The sequence below is a fragment of the Alosa sapidissima genome, chromosome 17 (genome assembly GCF_018492685.1).
Source record: "Alosa sapidissima isolate fAloSap1 chromosome 17, fAloSap1.pri, whole genome shotgun sequence".
Classification (NCBI taxonomy): Eukaryota; Metazoa; Chordata; class Actinopteri; order Clupeiformes; family Clupeidae; genus Alosa; species Alosa sapidissima.
The window spans coordinates 14,404,267-14,421,225 of NC_055973.1; the positions used below are offsets into that span (position 1 = coordinate 14,404,267).

At 43.4% G+C, this 16,959-nt stretch overlaps 1 protein-coding gene across 7 annotated transcripts in view; it reads right to left on the reverse strand.

The window, feature by feature from the left end:
- larp4b (La ribonucleoprotein 4B) overlaps positions 1-16,959 on the reverse strand; it is a 20,190-nt gene continuing 3,231 nt past the window's right edge. For 3 of the 7 annotated variants that reach the window (XM_042067347.1, XM_042067346.1, XM_042067348.1), the window contains exons 2-17: positions 16,583-16,719; positions 11,505-11,652; positions 11,119-11,244; positions 10,846-10,927; positions 9,486-9,622; positions 9,238-9,341; positions 8,976-9,086; positions 8,716-8,769; positions 8,393-8,602; positions 8,166-8,275; positions 6,554-6,838; positions 3,849-3,894; positions 3,544-3,729; positions 3,279-3,406; positions 3,032-3,143; positions 1-2,712 (exon numbers count right to left, since the gene is read on the reverse strand). In XM_042067347.1, the coding sequence (XP_041923281.1) occupies positions 2,458-2,712; positions 3,032-3,143; positions 3,279-3,406; positions 3,544-3,729; positions 3,849-3,894; positions 6,554-6,838; positions 8,166-8,275; positions 8,393-8,602; positions 8,716-8,769; positions 8,976-9,086; positions 9,238-9,341; positions 9,486-9,622; positions 10,846-10,927; positions 11,119-11,244; positions 11,505-11,652; positions 16,583-16,666 (2,178 nt within the window). In that variant the 5' untranslated portion in view covers positions 16,667-16,719 and the 3' untranslated portion in view covers positions 1-2,457. The remainder of the gene's footprint in view (positions 2,713-3,031; positions 3,144-3,278; positions 3,407-3,543; positions 3,730-3,848; positions 3,895-6,553; positions 6,839-8,165; positions 8,276-8,392; positions 8,603-8,715; positions 8,770-8,975; positions 9,087-9,237; positions 9,342-9,485; positions 9,623-10,845; positions 10,928-11,118; positions 11,245-11,504; positions 11,653-16,582; positions 16,720-16,959) is intronic. The other 4 variants (XM_042067350.1, XM_042067352.1, XM_042067349.1 and 1 more) reach the window with 4 other exon arrangements.

Genomic DNA, 16,959 nt, shown 5'->3' on the forward strand with positions numbered 1-16,959 from the left:
TGGCATCCAATTCAGCATTGACATTTATTTTGATACATCTTTTTTTTCCTCTTTTAAACCAATGTAAGGGTACCTCTTTAATATTTTTTTTCTTTTCAAATTATTTACATCTGTACAGACATCGTACACACATCTGAGTGCACATATTTAATACAGTATCAACTATTTGCATTTACAAAAAAGAAAAAGAAAATCAAAGAACTGAATAAACAGCCAAATGAGATTCTTCCATTTCTTCCTTCACTTAATCCCAAGTGTGCTCTGCTATTTGGAGTTCGAAAAAGACAGAAAAGAAAATAGAAACTGAGCAAGACAAGGTGATAGGCTATGTGAACTTTTTTTTTTTTCTTTCTCCAAAAACCCTTGGGGTGGGGGGTATAAAGAAGGGATGAAAGCTAAAAGCTAAGAAAATAAAAATAAAAAACTCCAAGTGATTAGCTGAACAGTTAAGGCAAACGTCTTCTTTCAAGTTTAAATAAATTCAAGTTTTTAAATGGTAATTTCTTTTACATAGTGACCCTTTTCTGCACATTTTAAAAATAACTGCAAAGGGGCTGCTTAATTCAACCTTTGTATGGTTTCTCATAATAGGGCTTCAACCCTCCACTCCCCACCCCCTGCTTGAAATTTCAACCTTGTAGATCTGTGTGATTCATGTCACACAGCAAAAATGGCCAAACCTTGGTGTCTGTTAGCCCAAGAAGGAAAAGCAGGAAGATCAGAAGCAAGATGCACTGGATGAGAAGAAGGTCTTCAGAGCCCCCTTATTTGACAGGAAGACGTCCATTAGGAACCTGGCCGGTGGCGTTCTGTGGCCTGATATCGACTGAAGTTTGACTGGAACACAGCAACGAGAAGAGACCAACACTTGACAACAAGGCGAAGGGAAAATTAACGAAACCGATGGGTGACCACGGCCCACGAGAAGGGCGTGCTCACAAGCAGGATGGGGAACATGCAGAAGAAAGTGAAGGAAGAATGCCACTATGCACACAGTTTCTTTGCTTCTGTCAGAGTGAACACCTTCTAGTCCTGTGTGGATCGTTCGAAAATATTGGGTCGAGACGGACTAGTTAATGTAGGACATTAGGGTTTTTTTCTCCCTCCGTGGTATTTTTCCTAGGCTTCCCCCACGCCCAAAAACTTTGACAACACAAAAGAGGAAAACACAAACAAAAAAACACAACTTACAGAAGAAACAACCCATTAGCACCACGTCAGCATGAGTAAAAGACTTCAAGAGAACAGATGCCAGTTTCAACACAAGACAGAAAACAGGCTAGGCACATTAAACACACCCAAACTCCCACCCCACAAAACCCTGCTCTACCCTACCCTACCTGAGCCCTTAGCCCAAGCCCCCCTGAGGACTCATCAGTGTGCAGTTCTTTTGACTTCCACATAGAATTTTAAAAAAGAAAGAAAGAAAAGAAAAAAAAATACATAACAAAACTCAAGACAAAATGTAAGGCGCTCAATTAAAATTAGAAACCAAAAATTAGATACATCTTTTAAAAAAAAAAAGAAAAGAAAAAAAAATAATCATACACAGGACAATGGAATACTTCTCACCAGCTACTGTACCACGCCAATACAAAGGATTCAAAAGGTATTACTGTGTGCTGGTGCATTGTTTTAGTTTTCCTTAAAAAAGAAAAAAAAAGCGAGCAAATTCTCCAGTGCTGATTTGTAAAACGGTAAAAAAAACTGAGGGAAGATTATTTTTCCAGAATGTTTCAATCATGCAGAACATGGCTACAACACCTGCTTTCAAGGAAAATGTTGGACAAAAGTAAAAAAAAAAAAAATCTAAACCAGTGCTGCCTAACATCACCCTGGTTTAAAAAAAGGATTATATAAAATATATTTATAGAGATGTATAAAAGAAAAGTGTTCAGCACTAACCCAATTTCCACACTTCTACCACCAACACGTAGCTACATTAAAAAGCATTAGCTTCTTGCCAAACTACTCAGAGTACATACGTTCTATCTGTGCCAGTACTTAATTATCATTGTCCTTGAAAAGGGAAAAAAAAAAAAAAAAAAAAAAAAATTTCAAGAGTAGAGAACATAAACACACACTCACACACACAAAAAGAAAATGCCTCTGCACCCACAAGTGCTTCTGCCTCCAAGCCCTGATTCCAGTGACAAGCCGTCATGTATGCACTTAGGGGGATTGGGATTGCAAAGCAGCAGGGTGGGGGTGGGGGGTGCAGGATAGAGAATTGTCACTAGTGAGAAATCAGTGGAGAGAGCAGAGATAGTCTGAAATCAGGGAGAATGTGCAGTATGTGTGTGCGTATTCATATGTTTGTGTGTATGCGCGCATGTCTCTGTGTAGGGGTTATTAATGTTACAGCCCTGACACACTGGGGAGAGCGGTGGTGGGGGGGGGGGGGTGTTCTACTTCTCTCTTTTCCAGTCCTTGCAGGAATGGAGCTGGTGAGCCCCTTCAGGTGTGGTGCGCAGAGGAGGAGGAGGTTACGGCCTCAGTGCCAAGTCTCTCTCCACCCTCTGGCTGGGGCCTCCACGCCTCACGGGGGCGCACGGCAGGAGGCTTGGCGTCCTTGCTCTTGGGCTCGCCCGACTCAGGGGCCCGGATGTCGTCCCCGGAGGCCGGCCGGGCCTCTTGGGGGGTTTGATGCGTGAGGGGAGCCTCCCTTATTCTCTGGCAGATCTCAGCATAGCTGGGCTTCCGTGGCTCCTGCTAACAGAAAACAGCTCACTGTTACTGCACAAGGAAGATGGCTGGGATCCAGAAAGATTCAAGGTGGGTTCAAATTAATAAAGGGTAATGGATGAGAACATTTGGGTTGCAGCAAATAATGCAGTCAGAAAATATAATGAAGCACATTTTGTTTTTCATACCCTCTATTCGCTAGTCCTCTAGTAGGGTGATTTTTAAATAAGCACTTGAACTGAACTTGCAACCAATGACACTATGCCCCGGCAGTGGTTCTGAAACTGTGGAATACGACCGTGGGAGCAGTCTGGTTGCCAAGCCCTAGGTAGTCCCCTACCCTTACCTTAGCTACTGCGGTCTGCGGAGTAGGAGTGGTCAGTGACGGGCCTGGTGCCGCCGTCTTATCTGCAGTTAGTGGCTTGTCTTTGGGCTTCTCCAGTGGAGCCTTCGGAGTGCTGCAGACAGAAGACGACAGCTCATTTGAACCCGATGTGCCAAGCGCATGAACAACAGGAACAAATGGTCATGTGTGGGATGTGTTTTTGATGGGTGGCTGAAGCTGGTTGCTGGCGGTGATGGGTGGGACTTACTCGTGGGAGCAGGCTGGAGATGGGGGCGGCTTAGCGTCCTGGACAGGCGGGGCCACAGCAGGTTGGGGTAGTTCTTTGGGAGACGCCAAAGCTACAGAACGGCTGCTGACCAGATCCTTACTCACGGGCTGGACCAAAATAAAGAACACAAAAACAAAAACCCAGTAAGGTACACAACGTTCACACCAACAGCCAATACACAAACCAAGACAAATTAAAAGAACATATAAAAGACCACAGTCCACGGGGTGTGGATTTGGGATACCTTGTCTGTCTTAGTGGTTCCAGTGACGATAGCGGACAGTCTGCTCTCGGCGGGGACTTCTGCCTTCACCTCAGGCTTGAGCTGGCCTGCGGCGCCAGGGAGGGGCGGAAAGCTGGACAGGCCCAGTTCAAAGCTGGGCGAGGGGGCGCGCTCTGGGCCAGGAGGAGGGGACTGCGTGGTGGATCGCTGTCCAAAACAAACACACCCAGAGTTTAGCCCAAGAGATGGGCGAGCAGCACACTAAAAACACTCGCTCCACAGTGACACCAGAGCAAAAGCCTCACAAATAGAAGACACACACTTACTGTAAACTTGTCATCCCGTCTCTTTCTATTGCCATACACATTTTTCCTTTGAGAAAAGAAAAGAGCAAAATGTGAGCAAAAACTAAAACAGATATTAGAGTGATTACACAGCTCTACAAGGTCATAATCATAATATCCTTTAAAGCTGCAGTTGGCAAGTCTGACAGATTGAAGGAAATTTTGAATGTTTGCAGTCTCATGCCCCTCCCCCACTACCACCGAGCACCCCCTCATCGAGTCTGTGCTCATCAGTGCGCACCAGACTGCACCAGACTGTGATTGACAGTCAGATCTCACACAGCCCTGCTCTGATTGGACCAGAAGAACCGGGAAATAACAGGCTCTAGGTGGAGGTAGAAGTGCGGGTTTTTTCTAAAACCTGCTGATTTATGTTGTTCTGTTGGAGCAGTGTTGGCTTCATTGAATATGATCAAAAAAATCTTGCCAACTGCAGCTTTAAGGGGAACATGTCCCTCCCAAAATTCAACTATGCTCAAAATGCCCCCCCATATTAAGACATAAATTGTTATGAATTATGTTGTTAAATAAATTATGATCGTTATAAATTAGTACAATAGCCCATCACTCACCGCTGTCTGAAATAATCACATGCAGATGTAATCACAAACAACTGTTAACTAGATACATTCTATATGTAACAAGCCAACAGCCCATAGCATAGTGTTGTAATGTTGTAACACCATACCAATACTAACACAGGATGTGGCTGGAACAGTAACGTTAACATGGAACTATCAGTCAACTATAATGTTAGTCATCAGGGGCAGCCGTGGCCCACTGGTTAGCACTCTGGACTTGTAACCGGAGGGTTGCCGTTTCGATCCCCGACCAGTGGGCCGCGGCTGAAGTGCCCTTGAGCAAGGCACCTAACCCCTCACTGCTCCCCGAGCGCCGCCGTTGAAGCAGGCAGCTCACTGCGCCGGGATTAGTGTGTGCTTCACCTCACTGTGTGCTGTTTGTGTTTCACTAATTCACCGATTGGGTTAAATGCAGAGACCAAATTTCCCTCACGGGATCAAAAAAGTATATATACTGAATATCAGGAAAGTATTCCTGACCTGAACATCATGGAAAAAAATTACTAGGTACTATTCAGGTTTGCAGAATTAACTTGAATTCAACAGTTTAACAAATTAGCGTAGCGTGGTTATGATGAAACTGATTTAAGCACAATTTAGTACAACCTGGAAAATCATTGTGTGGTGGTCAATGTTGATATTGTGGTGGGCCACCACAAATAAGTCAATGTATGGGAAACACTGGCAGGGATAGTAGGTGGCATGGGGCATGGGGCATGGGGCATAGGTGGCATGGGGTGAGCGAGGAAAAGAGTGAATATTTCTATTAGTTACTTTCTATTAGTTACTGCAATTCAAAATTGGCCGAGTTAAAATTATGTCATAGCTTAGTCTAGGGTGCAGTTGTTTTGGTTTGAATACTGATTGCATGTCAACATGGAGCCATGGTAATATAGCCAAACGTCAGCCTACCCACAAGGACAAAATTAGAAGAAAGCAGAGCAAACATGCAAATGTTGCATGCCCAAATGTTTTTAAATAAAAAGACTACAATTAGCTTAACTTAGGCATCATTGTATGACTTATATTCCAATAACAATGCATATGGAGTTATGTACATATTATAGTTATGGTTGTAATTTATTAATCCCTAATACACGCCATTACTAATTACTAATGCTTAGATTAAAAGCATTAAAAAGAAAACAAACATTTCGCCCCATACACCCCAATTGAATGATGGACGAAGTGCAAAGTCTTAAGTTTACCTAAAGCTAATTTAAAGGGACACAAGGCAACGTTTTTGTGTTAATTAATCATCTTCGTAAGTCGGTATATGGTTAAATGACTCATTACGGGGCGAATGAAGGCTCTCTCGCCCGCCCCTACTGCCTGTAGGAAGAATATCCCACTTGCAAGTTTGGTGTATCCTACCCACCGACCGAAGCAGGATCAATTTACAGCAGAGGCAGGCTAACGAAATGCTAGAGATTGTTGCAAACGTGTGTATAATGGCAGAGCCGGTGAAGAAGCAGCGAAAACCCTTGACTGAAGACGCAAAGAAAAGGAAAAGGGCTTTAGACCGAGCGGGGGGGGGGGGGGGGGGGGTTTCGTAGAGAAAAAACAATCAGGCTTGCCTGGTGTCCCTTTAACAACTAGGCTAAATCAATTTACTAACACCATGTTAGGCTTAAGACCTTAAAGGGATACTCCACCATTTGGGGAAATACACTCATTTTCCACCTCCCCTCAAGTTAACAATTGAGTTTTACTTTTCTCCAGTTTATCCAGCCGTTCTCGGAGTCAGGCGATACCACTTTTAGCTCCAGCCTAAACGTGGCGATTTTTTAGACTGATTTGACATGGAACTATACTTTCATTCCAGCGTAATAATCTGCTGCAGCTCAAACTTGTAAGTTATAGCCTACGGGGACTATTTTCAGGTGCTGCGTGATATCACTGTGCTGCTGCGCCCATGGTACGTTCGCAACATTCCTTAGTTATAGCTGTAGTTATGATGCCATTAAGCCTCTAATGTTATTAATCTAATGTTACTGTTAGAAAAGAACACTTTACAGTGTATAGTTAAGGATACCCCAAAAAAAGAGTTTCATGATGGACAGAACAATAATTTGTTGGGCAGTTAAAATCTCAAGAAGTGGTTACCTGCCACGGCCAGCGCTGATGGAAGAGTTTGCCCCGTTAGGCTCCATGCGTCCACTGCCAACCTGCTCCCGGCGGGGGTGGGGGAGGCCAGTGGGCATGCGCGTGCGGCCAGGGCCCAGGGGGTGGGGTGGAGGAGCGCGGGCCCCGTTGGCCACGCGGTCTGCAGGGAAACTGGGGAAGGGGGGAGGGTTGTCTAGGATCCCTACACCTCTGTCCAGACCCAGGGTGTTTGATCGCACATGGGGTTTGTTGTGGTTTCTGCCCAAGGAGATGGATAGAGACAAACTATGAATGAACACAAATAAGACCAGTTTAAAAATAAATCAATAGAATTTAAAAAACACATCAGGGGCCTCATGTGCAAAGCTTGGGGCAATGCAGCGCAACAACATTAGTTTATCACGAGTCTAGGTCTTTATTTGCACAGCATATTGCGAAATGTGGTCTATTAAAAACACTTCAAAGTAGGTTTCTAGTAAATGGGCATGCAACATGCGCAAATACTACTAAGCTATACAACAGCCTACATCTATAATGAGAACTGTAGTCAGAGGAGATCAAGAATTAAAAGGAAATGTGAAACCTATTTAGAGACAGCGCCTACCGGTATATTTAGTTCCACGATTGTTGATGACTGGTTTATCAAACATTTCCGGTTTTAAATCTGTGATGAATGGGGTCGGTTTCACGCATTTTCCCATGCCTTAAACATTCACCAGGTGTTTTCACTTCATATCACCGATAGTTTTAATTAAAAAAAATACATATGGGACAAGATCATCCAAGTGAATAGCTAAAGCCTGACTAATAAGCACGAATTGAAGCCATTTCTCTTAGTGGGATTGACTGCATACGCTACTTTGACTTTCCGAGTAAGCATTTGCATTGTTCACAGTTGTGTGCAAATTATAGGCATATGATCTAGTAATCATAATGTTGTGGCAAGGTGGCCTGGATCAACTTTGTTTATTCTACTTCGGGTGTGCGATGCGTGGTCTCTTACTTGGGACACAATTGATTCAATTACTTTTTAATTAATGCAGTTATTTTGTAATGGTCCAAATGCCCACCAAACCCCATTATGCAAACCCTGTCACCTACTTGTAGACTAGCCAATGAATCTGCCACGGTGTCTGACCCTAGTAGCCACTGTCACGCTCTGCCACAACGTGCTCTGCCCATCTCTTGCCATTTCGTAGGATAAGAGCATTTCTACCTCGCATTCACTGGAAATAAACTTTATTTTTTAAATTTGATTATTTCAATTATTACATTTTGGAGCAGGTACGGATGGATCCACAAATGAGTTTTCATTCTTATTAATATTGCGGGATAGGCCATTTTGTCTTTGCGGAGGTCTGCGCTCTCGAGTGGCCTTCTACTTAGTGTGATTAAGGGAGGAGAGGGGGTGGAGTGTAATGCTCATGCATGTGCGCTTAATTTCATGTTAATTGGGATGTACAAAGAAAAGCGCGGATTGCTGCGTATGCAGTTTCATACATCTACATTTGTTTTTGCGTGCGGTACTTTCCAGGTTTTAGTAGGAATTCCACGGAAGTCTTTCTACATGAGGCCCCAGGAGAGGATTGTTCAGATGGCAGAACAGCGGTACCTGTTTCTCGGGGCGTACTGTCTTATATTAAGAGGGGATGTAGCGGATTTGAAGTTCGGGGACCCTGGAAAGCCATTGATGAAGCTTGGGTTTGGAAATGGAGCCACCTGCTGCATACAAACAGAAAGTCTAAATTAGAGAAATCAACAGCACAACACCAACAAAAAGAGGGGGGAAAAACCGAAGTATTTGCTGTTGAAGTAATGGTGCAAATACCGCGCACTCACCATGGTGGGATCCAAGTAGCCTTGTGTTGTAGACCAGCCTTGAGGGGCCACCAGTCTGTAGAGAGGAGGAAACTGTTGCTGTGCTCCATAGATGGGGGGCATGTAGTAGGACTGGTAGCGCTGCTGGACGTTAGCAGGCACCTCGACCGGCCGGTAGCCGTTCTTTGGCGCAAATGTGTTGATGGCAATGGCTTTGGCCTTTATGCGGGCCTACACAAGACAGAGGAAGAGAACTATCAGTCAAACATGCACTCTAAATGACAACACGGCTGAGCTGTCAAAACACACAAACAAGAAAGACATTTGGCTGGCTGAACAGTTACCTTGACTGGTTTTCCTTGAAAGGTTTTCACTTCCTCTCGAAGGTACTGGTATGCCTAAAGTAGCAAACATACAAGATATTGATTTATCTACTGGAACAAAATATGAATTGGATAAAAAATTCTGGCGATACGATACACATCTGGATACATGGGTTATGATTCAATGTATTGCAATATATTTCAATACTCTGCAAAAGGCAATATATTGCAATTTTTAAGTCTAATTTTCAAAAAACTGATCATATAAAGAAGACACTTACCTGTTGTGCATCTGCCTCAGATTCAAAGGTGATGAACCAGTTGTCGTTGTAGGCAAACTCACAGTTGATAAACTTGGGTAAGTTCTCACTCTTAAAGAGCGCTTCGACTTCCTGTGAGACCAAAACTGTAGCATCAGCAGACGCAAACTCAGACTGACAAATTACAGGCTTGCCACAGTAATGTTTTTTTGTTTAAGGAAGAGAAAATCCAGTCGGGAAATGACAGACAGACACAGACAGACAAAGATAGACAGACGCTTGCCTCCACTGGAGTGGCCTCAGGGACCTCCCTCAGGATGACGATACAGCGGTTCTGATTGGGCCGCACCTTCTCACCACACGTATCCACCTGGACCAGAGGCAGCGCTGGAGGGGGTTGCAACACAAAAAAAAAAAAAAAAAAAAACATTGAATAGAGAGCAAAGAAACCAACACAAAGCAGAGGTTTTCATTTACCAAACCTACTTATAATAGGTCAGTACTTGGCCACCAAGGTTGAACAATGCTTACATTTTAGAATGTCAGAGATGAGCTCCACGTCAGTGCTGAGCTTCTTGATTTGGTCCAGATTGGCCACTGTGACGATTGGCACGTACTGGTCACTGTCCATCTGAGAGATGAGGTACATGTCATTGGCGAGGTTCTCCCTGAAAGAGACAATTAAGCAAACAAACAAATTTAACAAACAGGCCAAAGAGTCGCCAGCCACTTTCAGTGCCCTCACAAAAAACATTCTGCTCCCTCCCTCCCACCCAAGGTCCACCCCAAACACATTCTTTAGCTCTCAAAAACAAAGATTGGGGTTGAACAAAAACACTCCCACAACAGCAAATTGAAGTCCCACACAGGCATTTGCTGCTACACATGCACAAGAAGCTGTACAAACAAAAGACTCTTTGCTGCGCAAGAGCCTTGCTTAAAACACCACAAAACAATTAAGGCAGAGTCTCAATGGGGATTACGACACTTCAATGGCAAAACAGTTAGGTGCCAGTTTTTGGGTTGCACAATTCAAGCCATCTTGATAACAGCAATGCCATAACGGGAAACAAAAACACGTCTTATCAACATAAATTCAAAATGTTTTTTTTTTTGTTATTGATAAACAGATTAATATAAATAATGATATACAGAAACCAAATCATATCCAGTTTCAGGTTCTTAAGATTGGATGATTATTACATATAGCAGTTTAACTGCAACAAAAGTAGTCACATTACACTAGAATCTGGTAACATATGTTGGGGAAACTTAAAACACCTGCTGTAAGGCTTTTTTCCCCCTTTTAAACTTTTTCTGCGAGATAATGGACAAATCAAAAGCACCAACAAGATTCAACTCCAAAGCTAGTGAGGTCTACTCTTCTTAGAAAGAAACAAACTAAAAACAAGACTAATTCACTTTTACACACAGGATAGTGTTTAGTCAACATTTAACACCATATAACTGAGTTGTTTGCATCAGGGAAACTACCCCACGTCACAGTAATGACCCCTTCACAACGTCACCAGCTAAAAATAAGAGGCCTTATCATACAATGATAAGTCAGGTATGTTAGATCCTTTACCCACAACCAGACAAGATGTAGAGGATATTTCATCTTATTGTCTGCCAAAATTATTTAGGACAAACATGTCTGCCAAATACCATAAAAATAAAATATATTTTGGTTTGTGTTCAAGTGAAATCAGGAGAATTGAATCCCAATTATTGCAACTACAGTGATTAATCAGGGAAACTGGGATTGCATTGACAATGTCAGCTGATCAGCTGAATTCCTGGACAGTTAAGCAGGAATTCTGGTAGTGTTAGTTTTCTGACTGAAATGGGTCTCAGGAGGAACATATTATCAGTAGTTATTTCCACTCACCGTGAAAGGCAGAACTCCAGCGTGGCCTTCAGTTTCTCCCGGAGATCCTCAGACTGGCTGGAGGGGTCAGCCTCACTCCCACCTTTTCAGGTAGAACATAGAAGGCACAGTGCTGAATTTCAACATACTGTACAACCACATTTAAAAGTGCACAATAAAGAGGTGTGTACATTTACCTTATATATTATTTCTACTCCAACAACATGAAAAAGTTTTTCATTCTAAAAACATTCAATGTGTAAGATGTTGCCATGTCCAGACTGTAGCCTGTACCTGCCAGGTTGAGCTGCTGTTTCGAGTCTTTGGCAGCACTCTCCATGTCCACGGGCTTGGCCGGTGTTGTCAGGGTGGCATCCATGGAGACTGTTGCATGCTGATGCTCACAGCTGGTTTCGTACCCTGGTGATTAAATCATATTACCTTCATGGTGATGCAATTAAAGGACCACAACTCATGCAAAGTGAAATTCGTTAAATACACATTATTTCATATTGAATGAGAACATAAGATAAGCTTGAAGATTTAAAATGGTTAACATGGAAACTGCATAGCCATCATTAATTCTTAAAATGATATAATTTCCATGTGCACCCATCAACAAATAATATGTGACATCCTTGCACAAATACAGTACACTGCTACAAAATACTATGGTTTACCTTCTGTCACAGAGTCTGCTGGGCCGTTAGTTGTATCCGGCCATGACTGCAAGGTGTCCGAGTAGGCTGTTCCAGAGGCCTCCAGGTTAGGAACATGATTGGCCCATGCTTTTGCATTCGGGTTAAGGTCCGACACCTTGGCAGACTCCTAAATTGACAAGATACAAGAATTTGATTAGTTCTAACTTCCACATCAAATGACAATGTATAACAATACACACAATAACAACTTTACATACATTGCCGATTCATAAGAAATTTGCGCCCATGATGGCATGGCACCCTTTTGACAACTTGCACCTGCATGCATGGTATTGTACAAACACATGTGATAGTCCTCCCTAATACTATTTCCCTTTATAATACTGATTTACATATAGCATCTAAAGCCACGATTATCTGCCAATGCTATCTGCTTATACTTACAAGTTCATCATAAGCACTCTGCCAGTCCCAAAGACAAGTACCATCAAGAGCCAAAAGGCTATATGAATGGGCTGCCATGAATGCCTGGAAATTCTTTAGTTCATCCTCAGTGGTTTCTTCACCATCTTCACCTAGGGGCGTGTTAGAGAAGTCACGTTCCCAAGCAGTCTCTACAACATATCCTGACGCTGGATCGGAGCAGGGTGTTATCTGATTCTCCTGAGACCACACTGGAAGGTACTGGCTAGGATTAGCATCTTCGTTGAAATCACATTTTTCAAGCAGGTTGCAGACCAAGTTGAGCATTCCTTGCTCACCTTCCGATTCATCAGTGCTGGTTGCAGTCTCTGGAGGGACTGCAAATGCATCCCCATTTAGTAAGTGAATCTCATAAGATGGCGTAGTGGCATTCGCATCCACTTGGTCTGGCTCCACATCTGAAACAAATGGCTGACTAAAGTCACTGGTTGTGATATCTCGCTCCAAAGCCACACTGACCTCAGATTCCGTTTGCATTCCGACTCCACGAGCACCAAACAATGTGCCACACATGCCAAGTAGGGGCCCCTTAAATATGTCAGTTGTAGAGTTTTTGCCTGTGGTATTCTCATCAATGGCAGCTGGCCACTGTTCATCATGTTGGAGGGGCTGGCTTATGCAACTCAAAGGAAGTGTTCGGTGCTCAACTACTTCTCCTTCCCCTGAATATAACAGACCTGGATGATTCAGCAGCTCACATTGTGGTACCTGACTCATTTCAACCAGGGAGTTTGACATGGTGACAGACAATGGGGACCTAGTGTCAGAGAGACAAAAACTGTTCTCAGGAAAACGGTCTATGGCAACTGGTGATTCTGGCATGTCAGACATTGACAAGGTACACTGGCCTTCAGGGGTCATGTCAAGGTTTCTTTCTTCATCATCTCTACAATGGTTCATCTGCATGCTTTTTGAAAAGTCTTCTGATAACAGGTTATCCAGTACCAGCACCTGTGGTGGTTCTGATGCTACACTCTTGAGATCCAAAACACTCAGATGACCTAGTTTCAGGTCCACTGGCTCACCAGGTTCTGTACACAGACTTGCGGGCGTCACAAATTTGTCCCTCTCTGTAGATTCCCCAGTACTATTAGGTTTGCACTGGTAGTTAGGCTGCATGCATTTCTGTTCAGAAAGCTGGTCACCAGTACTACAGTCCACTATAGAATTTCCCATAATTGAGGTGTCCTCTGCATGGATCAAACACATATTGCTCAGCTGAGAGACATCTGCAGGATGGACAGAAGAATGGTTGACCTGTTCCAGGAGAGGACATTTTTTCTTGACTGCAGGAATGAGAGGTTCATCCATTCCTTCAAGTTGGGAGGAACCATTGGAAAGGTCACCAAAATCTTCACATTTGACATTAATGCCAAGTTCAGAATGTTGTTCTTCCACTACAATTTTCTCAACCGAATTAGGGACAGAGGTGGGAATGGCATTGTCTATTCCTTCATCACAACCAGAGTTTTCTGAAGTTTCATCACTTTCAGTACCTACAATGGGATTATGTGAAATCGATTCCAGCAGTTCATCGCAAGGCAAACTTTGAGAATTCACAGGATTTTTCTGAGAATGAGAGGGGCCTAGGTCAATGCCTTCACTAGAAATCTCTGGTGTGACAGTAGGCACGGCATTATCTATTCCTTCATCAGAACCAACAGAGTTTTCTAACGTTTCCTCACTTTCAGTACCTACAAAAGGATTGTGTGGATGTGATTCCAGTAGATCACCACAAAGCAGACTTTGCGAATTCACAGGATTTTCCAGAAATAGACAGGGGCCTATGTCAATGCATGCACTAGACATCTCTGGTGTAACAGATGCACACTGTCCGTCAGTATTTTCGTACTGTTTAAGTTTTACACTTATATGCTCCTCAGTGGCATCACCTCTAACGTCCAAATTGCTATGTTCTAATGCTTCTTTACATTCAGTACTTACAACGGGATTATGTGAACTTGATTCCTGTAGTTCATCGCAAGGCAAACTTTGTGAATTCACAGGATTTTCCTGAGAATGAGAGGCGCCTATGTCAATGCATTCACTAGAAATTTCTGGTGTGACGCATTCACACTGGCTATCAGAATTTTCATACTGTTTAAGTTTTAAGCTTATTAGCTCCTCAATGGCACCATTTCTAAGGTCTAAATTGTCATTTGCACTCTCTGCTTCGGCCAATTGGTTGTGAGCTGCGTCACTTTCTTCAATGAATACATGTACATTTTTGGTGCCTTCTGTAAAGCAGCCAAATGCATGGCGATTAGTTTCTTCATTAGGTGACTCTCTGGCCACAAAAGACGGCATGTTCGTCATACACTCAACAACAGAGCTTGTGTTTGTTGAGTCATTTTCAATTTGTTTAACAGACATCTGAGACACAATTCCTGAGATCTGCAAATCAGGTTCTGGAACGAGCCCATGCAAACCAGCAAAATCATTATCACAAAGAAGCTCCAAGTTCTTATCCTTGTTGGAAGTAGAGACCCTGAGGCTGCAAGACTGCAGCATGTCACCACATTCAGAAGAAGCTCCAGTTGTATCTGTATTCAAAGCCAGCCTTGAGCCTTCAAGGTTAACATCAACATCATCCTCCAACTCAGACTCCACCTTTAAATGGCACGGCATTTCTGAGCGGAGATCTCTCTGTGCGGCTTCGGGCATGTGTGCCGTGCGTTCACTGTCCAGCTGCAAACTTAACTCAGGAGTGCACTGTGGCTGCTGTGCATGCTTGTTACTGGACACCTCATAAACACTAGTCGAGGCGTGCTGGTTTACAAGATGGCCCCTGCTGTGCTCCGCCACTGGCCATGACTCTTCTCCACCCAACTCACATGAAGACATCTGCCCCTTCCCTTCCAGCAAATCAGGGGAGGCATCTTCTGTAACCTCCATGAGAGCACCAGTAGGACATCCATCAGGGAGTAACGCAAGATGGTCTTTTACCTCTGGCTGGTCAGCAAGCACTTCATTCCGAGTGTCCTGATAGGGAAATGGGTTCTCATCTTCAACAACTGAAAGTTTACATACAGATTCTTTGGAAACAAATGTCTGAAGGAGATCAGGGAGAGCTGGATCATCATTGTGAGATACAGACAGAAATGGTACACTTTTGGAAGATGGAGTAACTGAAGTCGCTACAAGCTCTTGGGAGAATTGTTGGCAATCCAAAGATACAGATTCTTTGACTGGACAAGACACAAAAAACTCTACAGCAGAGGGTGATGTCTCACCACCCACTGTTATGGTTACTGGTGTTCTATCCATTTCTCTTGCAGTCTGGGCATGGGTCGCTACAACCTGCCCACACTCACCTTCCAGGTCATCCGCATCAATAGTACAAATACTATAGAAGCTTTGTGTTCGCGTTTTAAAACCTTGTTCTAAGGCAACACCAGCATCCAAACTACTATCTCCACCGTTGCACTTCTCTATAATATCAGAGGCTTTACGCTGATATGAGATATACGCACCAACTGTGGAATCATTTGCTGATTTTCCTATTCCCATTTCATGAGCTTCAGCTGTAACCTGACAAACATCCTCTGATGCACCATCCTTATCCAGTGACTCAACAAAGGCATCCTGTGAATTGACTTTATCAAAGTTAAGAGCGCCAGTGGAAGGTGATTGCCCAGGTAATGTTTTGAAGCTCGTCTCAGGCATATATAAACTCCCAGATTGTGTACCCTCCTTGAACCAGTTTGCCCTCATAACAGCATTTTCAGCGATTTTCCTTTTTACAGAGTTTGACATAACTCTCTCTGTACACGGCTTGATCTGTGGTCGAATTAATTTGATATCCGTGGCCGTTTTCTCCAAGTTTCTATCTCTTGATCCAGTATTTCGTCTTTCATCAGTGGACCTAGGTTTATTGAGAGAGGATTCACACACAACAGATTCGGTCCAAAGTAAACTCCCATTCTGTACACTGCTGCTGCATTTCTCAATTGGACTGAGTCTCGTGGACAAGGCTGCCTTGGTAATGCTGCTAGTAGTATCCACAGGGATGAGCTTGTTCCCATTTTCAGAGAGCTTCACGTCAGCCAGACCTTCCATAGCATGTGCATGTTCCCTCGTTCCTTCCTTAATAGGGGAGCCTTCAGGCACAGTCGACTGAAGAAGACCAGTCCTCTCACTGACTAAGTTTGGATTAACTTCTTTACTAAAACAGCAGCCCATTATACAACTACTAGAGAAAAAAATAACACTCTTTCGAAGAAACTAGTAAAAATTGGAAAGCGAAACTCCGCTCACTAGCTTCACCGAGAGAGAGCATGAGAGAGAAAGACAGTCGGTGCTCAAGTTCCCCCTCCCCTTCCCTAAAATAGCACATTTAAATTTGTGCAGGGGGTTCACATGGTCCTGTCACTCAAAAAATAAAGTCCCAACCCCCATGTGGGATTGTGTGGTGGGCAGACACACACTCTGCATGAATGGGATCAGCAAACTGGCAGTGTGCCATGGCCCTGAAACATGAATATTCCTTTTCACAAACCCTGTTACCAAATCACCAGACTAAAATCTGTGATAACTTGGCAACATCAAATCTTCTTTAGATTGGCCTCAGGTAAGACTAAATAATACATGAGGAAGTCATGGTCATACTGTACCAGAAGGGGGATGTCTTCCTTGGCTTCCTGTGCTTGCTGCACCTGGGGTTCCGCTATAACTTTTGCTTCCTGGTCCGAAGTCATGAGCTGTCCAGATCCTGGCTCCTTGCGGAGGACACTCTGGGAGACCAAGGAAGCTTTGAAGGAAAACAAAGTTGTTACACACGTGTGTGTGTGTGTGAGTGTATGTATGTGGGGGGAGGGGGGGTTCTACTATACTTACAAATAAATAGCAGGATTTACAGTACAAAAAATACGATTATCTAACCATTACAAAACTATTCTTTCTGTCTTCTTGCAAAATATATGTGCTTAACACATGAAACATGATTGAGCACAATCAAATTGACATCAGTTTTCTTCTTTTAAAGTACAGT